The sequence below is a fragment of the Equus quagga genome, unplaced genomic scaffold (genome assembly GCF_021613505.1).
Source record: "Equus quagga isolate Etosha38 unplaced genomic scaffold, UCLA_HA_Equagga_1.0 HiC_scaffold_10301_RagTag, whole genome shotgun sequence".
In the NCBI taxonomy this organism is placed as follows: domain Eukaryota; kingdom Metazoa; phylum Chordata; class Mammalia; order Perissodactyla; family Equidae; genus Equus; species Equus quagga.
The window spans coordinates 1-10,529 of NW_025792003.1; the positions used below are offsets into that span (position 1 = coordinate 1).

The 10,529-nt window shown below is 38.2% G+C and overlaps 1 protein-coding gene across 1 annotated transcript; it reads right to left on the reverse strand.

The window, feature by feature from the left end:
* Positions 1 to 8: 8 nt before the first annotated feature.
* Positions 9 to 10,523, reverse strand: LOC124231870 (nebulin-like; the record flags this gene model as incomplete). The annotated part of the gene is made up of 9 exons (XM_046648885.1): positions 10,486 to 10,523; positions 9,495 to 9,698; positions 8,680 to 8,784; positions 7,981 to 8,088; positions 6,841 to 7,152; positions 4,392 to 4,595; positions 3,941 to 4,045; positions 417 to 521; positions 9 to 315 (listed from the first exon to the last, which is right to left on the reverse strand). Coding segments are annotated over exons 2-9 (1,381 nt in total), but the record flags the coding sequence as incomplete, so codon positions are not given.
* Positions 10,524 to 10,529: the final 6 nt, after the last annotated feature.

Sequence of the window (10,529 nt, forward strand, 5' to 3'; positions counted from 1 at the left end):
CACATCGCTCTGCAGTTCGTAGGCTTTCTTGGCCTGAATCACGTCGTTCTGGTCAGGCAAGCACGTCCATTGGTGTAAGTAATTGTGATAATCTATGTCGCTGACCAGAGTCTGGGAATGTTTAGAATGCGTGATGGAAAGCATATCCGCAGGGCTTTGGAACTTAGTTTTCCATTTGGCCCACGGCAGCCGGTACTCTCTCTCATTCTGAATCTTGCCAGCTATCAGGGCCCACCGGATCTTGTTGTCATCCTTGGCTGTACGGGTGCCAACGTAATGCCCCTTCTGCTTCTCATGGTCAAGCTTGTATTTATACTGGAGAGGGAAAAACAAAGCAGATGGATCACAGCGTGTACACTTCATGCACCCAGGGCATTTGCTTAAAAAGCTGAGAAGTTAAACAAGCCCACACTTACGTCACTGGCGATCTCCCTGGAGGCTTTGGCAGCCTGGATAGGGATGGCATCCAGCCGCACATCGCAGCTCATCTTCACTTTGTCCCAATCTTCCCGGTAAATGTTCTGAAGAGGAGAAAAAATAAGGTATCATTCCAGCTTCAAATTTACCAATAACTCCAAGTGCTCCAGTAGAATTAACATCATGGGAGTGCAGTTTTGAAGTCCCAGAACCAGTTAAAGAAAAGAGAATAGATGGAAGACTCATCTTCACCATTGTACTGGAGTATGAAATCAGGTCTGGAGTCCAAAGATCTGGGCTTGACAAGATTTCTTTCTTTTTAATTTGAATCATAGCGTCGATGTAGTTGCACATGCAAAGCGTTTAGATACTTCTTGCGTTGGCGTATTGGTAGCACAGGGATAAGTTCAGACATTGATGGGCTATTATTGAATTTTTAAAATTCAATTTGTTTAATTATTTAATGCAATTCCATTTTGTAATCTTCAGAATCATAATCTTTTTACATTTGTGGAGTTTTTCTCCTCCAATATGGTTTCTTAAATCTTCTTATATAGTTAATGATGCATATAGTTTGGGAATATTAGATCTTCCTGCTGAAGCACAAATGGATTGAAGAGCCATTTTTTAAATGTAGTGCTTTTCTGTTTGTAAAGAGAAGTTTAATAAGGTAATGACTGATTTATAGGTAACTTTAAACATATATGTTCATATTTAAATGGATACATTCTGTATTGACAATGTCAGAAAGACTCAAAAATAGTAATTTAAATGTATAATTCAGAAATCATACTGATTAGTATATCATACAGGAGCTTGAACAGTGCAGAAAGGAGAGGTGAATTTCAATCGTTGACAGTTTCCTGGTCTTTGTATATCTGAAAAATGAGTGCTCATTCTTGTGGGTATGGACAAGTTATGTGTGAATTTTCATTCAAGTTTTCACATGAATTTTGGATGAGCCTATTTGAAATTCAACTTTTTTTGAACAAAACAAAAAAGTATTCTCCACATTTTATTGTATTATACCAGAGGATATTTGAGGAAAATTTGTCATTATGTTATTTTTAATTTTTAGTTTATTTACTTTGTTTTATTACATATATTGTTACACTTTTTCCTTATGTAATACATTTTGTTTATGTAGTCAAATATAATTTTTATTTGAACTAAAAAAATCTGGGCTTGAGACCTAACTCTTCACCTACTAACTTTCTTAATCTTTTTAAGTCTCAACTTTCCCATCTGATAAACACAAAATAAAATATCTTAGTTATGTGCTTAATGTGAAGATGAAATAAATTAATTTAACGTGAATTTTCTTAATTACCTATAAAATTATATACAAATATTCTGAAAATGTTGAAATCTCTAAATGATGGAAACAGTTTTAAACAGTGGATTTTATTGAGGTTAAAGTAATGGCGACACCACGTGTAAAGAAAATCTACATTCTGGTTAGCATTCAAATGGGATGTTTGATTTCTTCCAAAATGCAAGCCATTCTCATTAATATCTAAATATCTGAAGTTATGAACTTTACTTTGGCATAGTTTCGAATACTAGTCTTGCTTACATCATGTTATCAATGGGAGGATTCTGGTATTTCCAGCTGAGAAACTGATCACGCAAAAGAGAGCACATGAGACTTTCCAGACTTCTGGCAAAGATGCCTATGGATTGAAAGGAAGAGGCAGAGGAGTCTATGCCACATGGATGGAGAGCTGACCGCCTGTCCATCCAGTCACTTGGAGACAAGAGTCTACTGCACCATAATACTGATTTGGTCTGAAAAAAAAATCTATCAGGGCCCTAAAATTTTGTTTTCTTCCCAGCTCTTGGAAAAAATTAGTTCCCGGGGTGCTCATTACAATCGACTTGATGGTGCAGTTTGGCACATGCTGAGGAACCTTTGCTTGGCAGGCTCCTTCTCTCACAAAGATTTAGTATTTTTTGAAAGATGCAAAATTCCAAAGCACGGTGAACTGCACTAAGGTCGTATCCTTCTTCTAAAGTCATACTTATTCTACACACAGGGAACCTCTGTGATCCATGAGGGTGGTACCTTCCTCGAACTTTGGTGAATTGTGTAGCTAACCATGTAACTCAATTCTCATTTTACCTAATAGATTTTTTTTTTTTAAAGATTTTATTTTTTCCTTTTTCTCCCCAAAGCCCCCCAGTACATAGTTGCATATTCTTCGTCGTGGGTCCTTCTAGTTGTGGCATGTGGGACGCTGCCTCAGCGTGGTTTGATGAGCAGTGTCATGTCCGCGCCCAGGATTCGAACCAACGAAACACTGGGCCGCCTGCTGCGGAGCGCACGAACTTAACCGCTCGGCCACGGGGCCAGCCCCTACCTAATAGATTTTTAAGTTGATTCTCTTGCTTCTCCCAGACATATAATGATTTATTCTGCAAACAATGACAATCTTGCCTTTTGCTTTCCAATATTTGTCTCTTATTCTTACTTGGTAATTATTTTGGCTTCAATGAGAAGCTTACCCACTTAGTACTTCCAGAAACTGTTAAACAATGGTGATGTTAGTGGGCATCCTTGTTTTATTCCTGACTTGAATGAGAAGGTTACTTACTGAGCATGAGACTGGCCTTTGATTTGAGATTTATTCTTTTAGTCATGTCGAGAAAATACTCATTTATTCTCACTCTGATAAGATTTCATTTTCAAAAAAAGAAGAACGCATATTGGATTTTGTCACACACCTTTTAAACCTAACAAAATGAGCCTGTCATTCTTCTCTTTGTCCTATTACATTGTCGGGTTTCTGAATATGGAACCCTCTTGGCACTGCTGGATGACCCTAGTTGTTTGTATTGTAGCATATCCACATACTACTGAATTTCATGTGTTTATGTTTTGTTTAAGATTTTCCCCATGATTATTGGTCTCCAGGTTTCATTTCTGGAACTGTCCTTGACAAGTTTTGGTAATCGTGATGGCTTTCCTTCTTTCACTGGGCTCTAGGGTAGTTTGTTTATCTCTTGAAGTTCTGAAAGAATTCTCCCATGACATCATCTGGGTGACCCTGGCATTTGAGAGGGGAAGGAAAGTCTTTAATAACCCCCTTAATTTCTTCTTTTTCTGGGGTCAATTTTGGTAATTTATAACTTCCTAGAAATTCCCCTATAGATCCAGGTTTTAAATTCATCGGTATAAAGTTTTGCGAAGAATTCTCGTAATTATTTTGAGTTCATCTGAATTTGTCATTCATTCTCTTGCTTGTTTGAGTATCTATTCATTCCTCTTTCATCCTTCTTGTCCTTATTCCCTTCTCCCTTCTGTAGTGTTGACATTGGCTCACCAATAAGTGGCCCTATCCAGTGACTCAGAGCCAGGGATCTGCTCCTCTCCTCACTCCTGGTCAAGGGCTGATGGTAAGCAGTCTTGCCCACCCTCATTCAGTCAATCTTCTCTGCCTTGGCTATGAAGAGTTCCTTGGTGATATCAGAGCACCAGTTGGGTGGCTTTCCAAACAAAATGGCAGTTGGTTGTGGTACTTACCTTGCTCACGTTAACAGCATTGACTTTAGCAAGATTAATTTCTGGAGTATCTGGCATTATGTGGATCGAAGTTTTATCCCTGTCCCAAACTTCTCTGTACTTTGGCTATGAGAAGAAAAACAACAAAATTACCTCATAATTTGTAATTTGTCTAGTTCTAATGCACAACTTTCACCCTTTCTGATTCAAAATCTTTTCATATGAAGACAAAAACTTTTAAAATCTTTTCACGTGAGTTACTTAAATTTGATATACCTCTATTAATACTTTTTACTAGTTCTTTGAGTTTTTGTTTAAAATCAATAAGCAACAATAAAACAACCCTGCCAACATTGCTTATTAAAATTCTTCCTATCATCATTACTATCTGACAAATAGATCAGTAGGTTAATAATTTATCATTTATTTATAACACTAACTTAATTTTAAAATAGGGGGGAAAGTGACTTACAATACTAATATTTTCAGCATTTGCTTTAGCAAGGACAACTTCAGGAGTGTCAACGATACTTGAGTACTTGAGTTTCACCACAGGTGTCCGATAGACACTGTCTAGGAAGATCTTCTGGGCATTTCTGACTCTCAGTATCTCGGGAGACCCTTCAGGCATCCAGCCGATGCCACGCAACCACTCCAAGTCAGCCTTGTAGATAGCCTGGGGAAGAGGGCAAAGTTAGGTAGAAGTAGAGGGATCTTTTTCTAATTGTGGTAAAGTAAGGAAGAAGTTTTATGCTATATTTTATCTTCCACAAACAATAATAAAACCTGAGCATGGCCTTACAAACACAATCCCTCGTGTGCACAGCAGTGTTTTGTCTGCTATGTTTTCTGTGGTAGAGGGTCTGCTTTGGGGCACCGGTGAACATTCTAAAAAGCTAACTCTCTCTTTGGGAAGAAATTTGGATAGCATTTACATAATCATCATACTAGCCAAAGAGGACTTTTAAAGGAATAACAATGGGCTCTCCAGTAAGTTCTTGACATAGCAGCCTGAATGATCTTCACAAAATTCACAGTTCAAATCTGATGTCACAACATTCCCTCATCCCATGGTTTCCCCTTGGTCTTGGGATAAAGATCAAAATCTTAACGTGGACTAGAAGGCGTTGATGGTTTAGCATCAGTCTCTACCTGTTCTTCCAGTCTCCTCTCGTGCGTGCTTCCCCTTGACCTGTGCATTCTGAGCACACTGGCCTTCTTTCAGTTTGTGGTCTACAAACAGCCCCCTTGGCCTACGTTGCTCATTCTGCAGGAATGCCTGTTGTGTCCTCCTCGTGAAGACAACTCCTGCTGTCCCTCCACATCCCCACTAAATCAGCACTTCCTCAGACAAGCTTTCCCCAACTCTCTTTTTCATAGAGCCAAGGATCGTTCTTCCTCAGCCATCTCATTTTTTACTGATATTCTCTAGTTATTTTCTTACTTATCAATGTGAACTCCCTAAAGTCAGGAACTTATTCTTGTTTCTTCTTTATTCACCATGATCTCTTTAGCGCTAAGCCCAATGCCTAGCACGTGGCATGTTTAATAAGTATTTTGAAAAGCACAGTTCAGAATTTAATTCTGGGGCTGGTCTTGTGGCCCAGTGGTTAAGTTTAGTGTGCTACGTTTCAGCAGCCTGGGTTCGGGTCTTGGGTGCAGACCTACACTGCTTGGCAGTGACCATGCTGTAGCAGTGACCCACATACAAAATAGAGGAGCATTGGCACAGATGTTAGCTCACAGTGAATCTTCCTCAGCACAAAAAAAAAAAGAGAGAAAGAAAGAAAGAAAAAAAGAATTCAATCCCTAATTCCACAGTTTTGATCTAAATTGGGTTTTCTTTTTTCAAGATAGCATGTCCCTTTGAATTGGGATTTGTATTTTCTTGGTTATCTAAACCTGTTTTCCCTTCCAGATGTAGGTAAGTAGTTAACCAGAAAAAATTGGTCTATGTTAAACACCAGTTATTAATTTCAACAAAAAACTTTGTGTTCTTCAGAAATGGTATTTTAGTAGCTAGTTAACAGTATACAAACATGAGGCTAAAAAGTTAGTATAGGAGTGAAAAATATAAGAAAACTTCTACCTTAAAGAATGATATTATATGTTTTAGTGTGTAAAATATGATGGATACTCAAAATTCAGAAGAAGGGATTCTCAAAGAGGATTATATACAGATTTTAAAGTTTCTCTTCCTCATTCTTTAAGAAGTTGGTTGATATACAGTGCTTACTACACTAACGTGGTTCAGATTAATGAAGAGACTACATTTCTCTGGAAATTGGCCTAAATTCACCAGTTGGCAACTCATTTCAATTGATGGATATTCTTTCCTATAGAAAACTCATTTATTATGAGATGTATTTCTTAAAGCTTAAGGGAACCAATTTCAGATAATCAAAAGAGGGTATTCATTCTACACAAGAAATAAATATCCTGATGGAATCCATCATCTCAAAAGATCAAATGAGCAGAAAATATGAGTAAATCTAAAAATACTTCAGGTAAGTCAGTGAAACACCATGTTGTGAAGAACACCAAGTTAAGGGAAACTAGTGAGTTTGGAGCATTCTGCTAACCTTTGAAATTGATTTCAAAGAAGACAACCCTGTCTTTCTTCAGTTAAAGGACCATGGATGTTCTTGTATTTAATAAACCACAAACACTTCACATGTTAACAAATCTACAGAAAAATCATGGTAGCACCGTTAACAATGAAAATGAAACTTTCTGAAGAAACCCAGCAGTAGGGTAGGCAGTTAACAAACTTGGTATGATTCTGAAGGGAAGTGCTTCTGTAGGGAGAGCTGAGTTTTCCCGAGCACAGGAAGGAGTGACCAGGCAAAGCTGTGGAAGGCTTCCTTCCTGGGGAATAGCTCACCCCTTCACTGGTGCTCCCCATGCTACCACACACTTACATCACTCTGCAGGTCGTAGGCTTTCCTGGCTTGGATCACGTCATTCTGGTCGGGGAAGCAAGACCAGTGGTGCAGGTACTGGCGATAGTCCACATTGCTTGCTAACTCCTGGCCTTCCTTGGCAGCTGTGATGGACACCATGTCCACCGGGATGGAGATCTTGGCCTTGTGGTCATTGTAGACCTTTTTGTACAGCCTGTCATTCTGCATCTTCATCACATTTGCCGCCCAAACCAGTTTCGGGTCTTCCTTGGCACTGGGAAGTCCAATATAATGGCCTTTCTGCTTCTCATAAGTAGTTTTGTATAGATACTGGTGGATGTGAATGGAAGAAAGTAAAGTTATTTTTCCAAACTCAGTTTTTCTAGACAGCCTGCTCAAAATAACTCTCCTTCTCTTAGATTACGTTTTTTGGGCACTATCTTTCTTTCAATCCATACTATACGTCCTGTACTTCTTGACACATTGGTTTGTCTTCTATGTCGATATGCCTGAACATATTGTGAGCACCTCTAAGGCAAGAACCGTGCTTTTGGATTACCCGATAACATAGGATTGTCCAGTGTTTCCCAATGTTTACTCACATGTTTTTTCACAAACAAGTACCATCTCTACCTCACTCTTTTCTAAGTCTACTTGATTCCTTGTTCAAATAAATGTATTTTTAAAGTGTAAACTTGTTTTAAATTTAAAGTCCAATTTAAATGGAAAAAATCAGTATTTTTCTAACACACATTAAAACAAACATAACTATTTTTAAAAGTGCTTGTTCATGTACTGCCCAAAATTATCACAGAACCACCTATGCATGCTGCACTTCAAGAAACAGCAGAATTCTTTATACCCAGTGAATCTCTGTAAGGGCTTGTATCCAGCTGATACAGAAGATACTGAAAAGAAAATCAAAATCTGTGCTTAAACATAAGAAGAGCTGAACCAAGCAGAGATGCAAGAGGGTCATCAAATTGTTATAAAAGTTCTTCTCGAATTTGGGATTTTAAAACAAGACACTGATAACAATGACTTCCATTCTACTTAAATGTAATTTCTGGGGAATTGAGTTAAAGATTTGTACATTATTAACTCCCTGTGTGTCTCCTAGTTAGTGCTTGTTAAGGCTGGGCAAGGAGGAGCTCTTACATCACTGGCGATGTCCCTGGAAGCCTTGGCATGCTGGAACCCGATGGCATCTGCTCGCAGATCATAACCTGTCATCTTGACGTCTTCCCAAGCTTGCTGATAGCGTTTCTGCAAATGGAGATTGCAATGTCACAGTCAATCTGAAGAGGGAACTACTGAGTCAGTGTTATTGATGGGTTCAAGAATACATGTTAACAGTTATACTGAAAATTAATCTCCCCTTAAGATTTATAAAACAGGCTGGTTTCATATCGAACTTAAATTCCAGTCAATTTTTTATGACATTTAGGAGACTTATCTCCCAGGAACTTTTTTTAAAGAAGTAAATCATGTGAAAATGAGAAAAAATATATATTATTTGGTGCTATAGGGAAAAAAATCAATGATGGGCCACGAAAAAGAGAAATAAATATTACTAAACACGCCTATGTATGCTTTTATGTTGTATTTTGGGCGACACCACTGCACTTTTCCTTCCAACAAAGATAACAACACTCATCTTTATATTATAAACACACTCTTGCACAAATACACACACACACACACACACACACACACATACACGGCACTTATCCTTAGCTTAAAGACTAGAAATAAAAGGAATGGTAGGGAAATGTCTTGCTAAATTCTGGAGTGTATCCACGAAAGGTTCCCTTAGGCAGAGCACACTGTAAAGTGAGTGGATGTTCGGTTCCTTACGTTGCTGATCTGCATGGCGTTGATTTTGGACTGCAGCATCAGGGGAGTGTCGGCTGGCACATTCACATTAGCCTTCTCTTTGTCCCAGGCATCGCGATACAATGGCTGGTAAAAATGAGAAATAGATGATTAGTAAATAAGTCTGAGACCACATAAATAAAATGATAGGTTCAATTAAATGTTCTCTTTGGATGTTTTCAGATATAAATGTAGATCATATTTAGTTTTCATTAGTGTTTTATTTAGAAGTTTCCTATAGTGACTTCAACAAGAAGAATACATTCATGTGTGATATAATATACATGTAAAATGAGTCAGAAACATGGTAGTAAAATGATCATTTTCCATTTATTCACATGTGATTATCTGGCAGGTAAGCCCACAGTGCAGGTATCTATGACCATCCACATTGCTGATCAAGTCCGACTTTTCTTGGCCCAAATAACTATCATAATGAAAAATATCGAGGCTGCCTTGGACTTTTCAACTTATGTCATGATTAAATAGCAATTAGGAGCTGGCAATTTTGTGATCACGGGATCACACTTGTGGACCTGTATTACAGTCAAGATCTCATAATGTGTTCAAAGTGTCATCAGAGTCTGTGGAACATGAAGATGCTACCACAATTATAGTGACCAAAGAATTATCTAAGCAAACAAAATGTGTATCCTGTTAACTGACTGACTATATGAAATCTATCTGGATACATGCATGTAAGATTCTACCGCTGGTATTAGCAGTTTAAAGCTCACAATTAGAATTTTTGTGGAGGCTTCTTCCATTTGTCTGAATATAACATCAACTCGGCTTACCTCACTGATCTGTAGAGCATTGGTCTTTGCCAGGATGACTTCAGGGGTGTCAACAATGCTGGTGAATTTGAGGGCCTCAGGCCTTATACGATACAACCTTTCATTCAGGAGATTCTGGGCATTCTTCACTCTCATCACTTCCACCGAACCCTCTGGCAACCATCCAATACCCTTCAACCATTCCAGGTCTGCTTTGTACACGTTCTACATGAGGAAGAGGACCACAGAGTGTGGAAAGGTCAAATCTGCCCCCTTGGGCAAGATGCTAGCAAACCACACACTACCTCTATTTAAATCAGTTGGGTGGGCAATTGCATGAAACTCAAGGATCAACAGTAAATGTTAATATTTGGATGTGACATCTCTGGGAGAAGTTCACAGTATCCTACAGGAATTGGAGCAGGGCTGAAAGTGGTACTTGTGAAATGACAGACAGCAATGGGACACAATTTTGTTTTCATACAGGATTGAGCTTCTGGGCTCACCATTTGAAATCTGCCTTTTATGTACCACTGGTAATAATATCTATAGGAATTCGGGAGAAAAAGGTCCTCAAAAGTATGTATAGTGAAAAAAATACATACCTATATCTATGTATACCTCTCTAAGTATAAAAATATATTTGCATATACGAATTTTGCCTATATGTATCAGATAAACTTGAAATCCAATATTTCCTTACACAGAATATCTGTTTCTGAAATTTAGATATCTCATCACACAAATGTAATGAATCACAACAACTGGGACTGAAATTCTCTACCTAATTACACAGAATAAGAGAGTGATTTTCATCTTGATGAGTAAGGCCTTGTCAGATAAGAAGAAACCTCTATAAGATAGAAAATATTCAGAAAAACTTTCCTCCAATGAAATGTACAAAATGTGTTAGGTTCTGTCAAGTTTGCTTTTTAATTTATGCCTCTAGGGAATACCCTGTGATTAAACACAGACACGCATCTCCCCAAGAGTCTGGTGATAATATACGCACATCGCTCTGCAGTTCGTAGGCTTTCTTGGCCTGAATCACGTCGT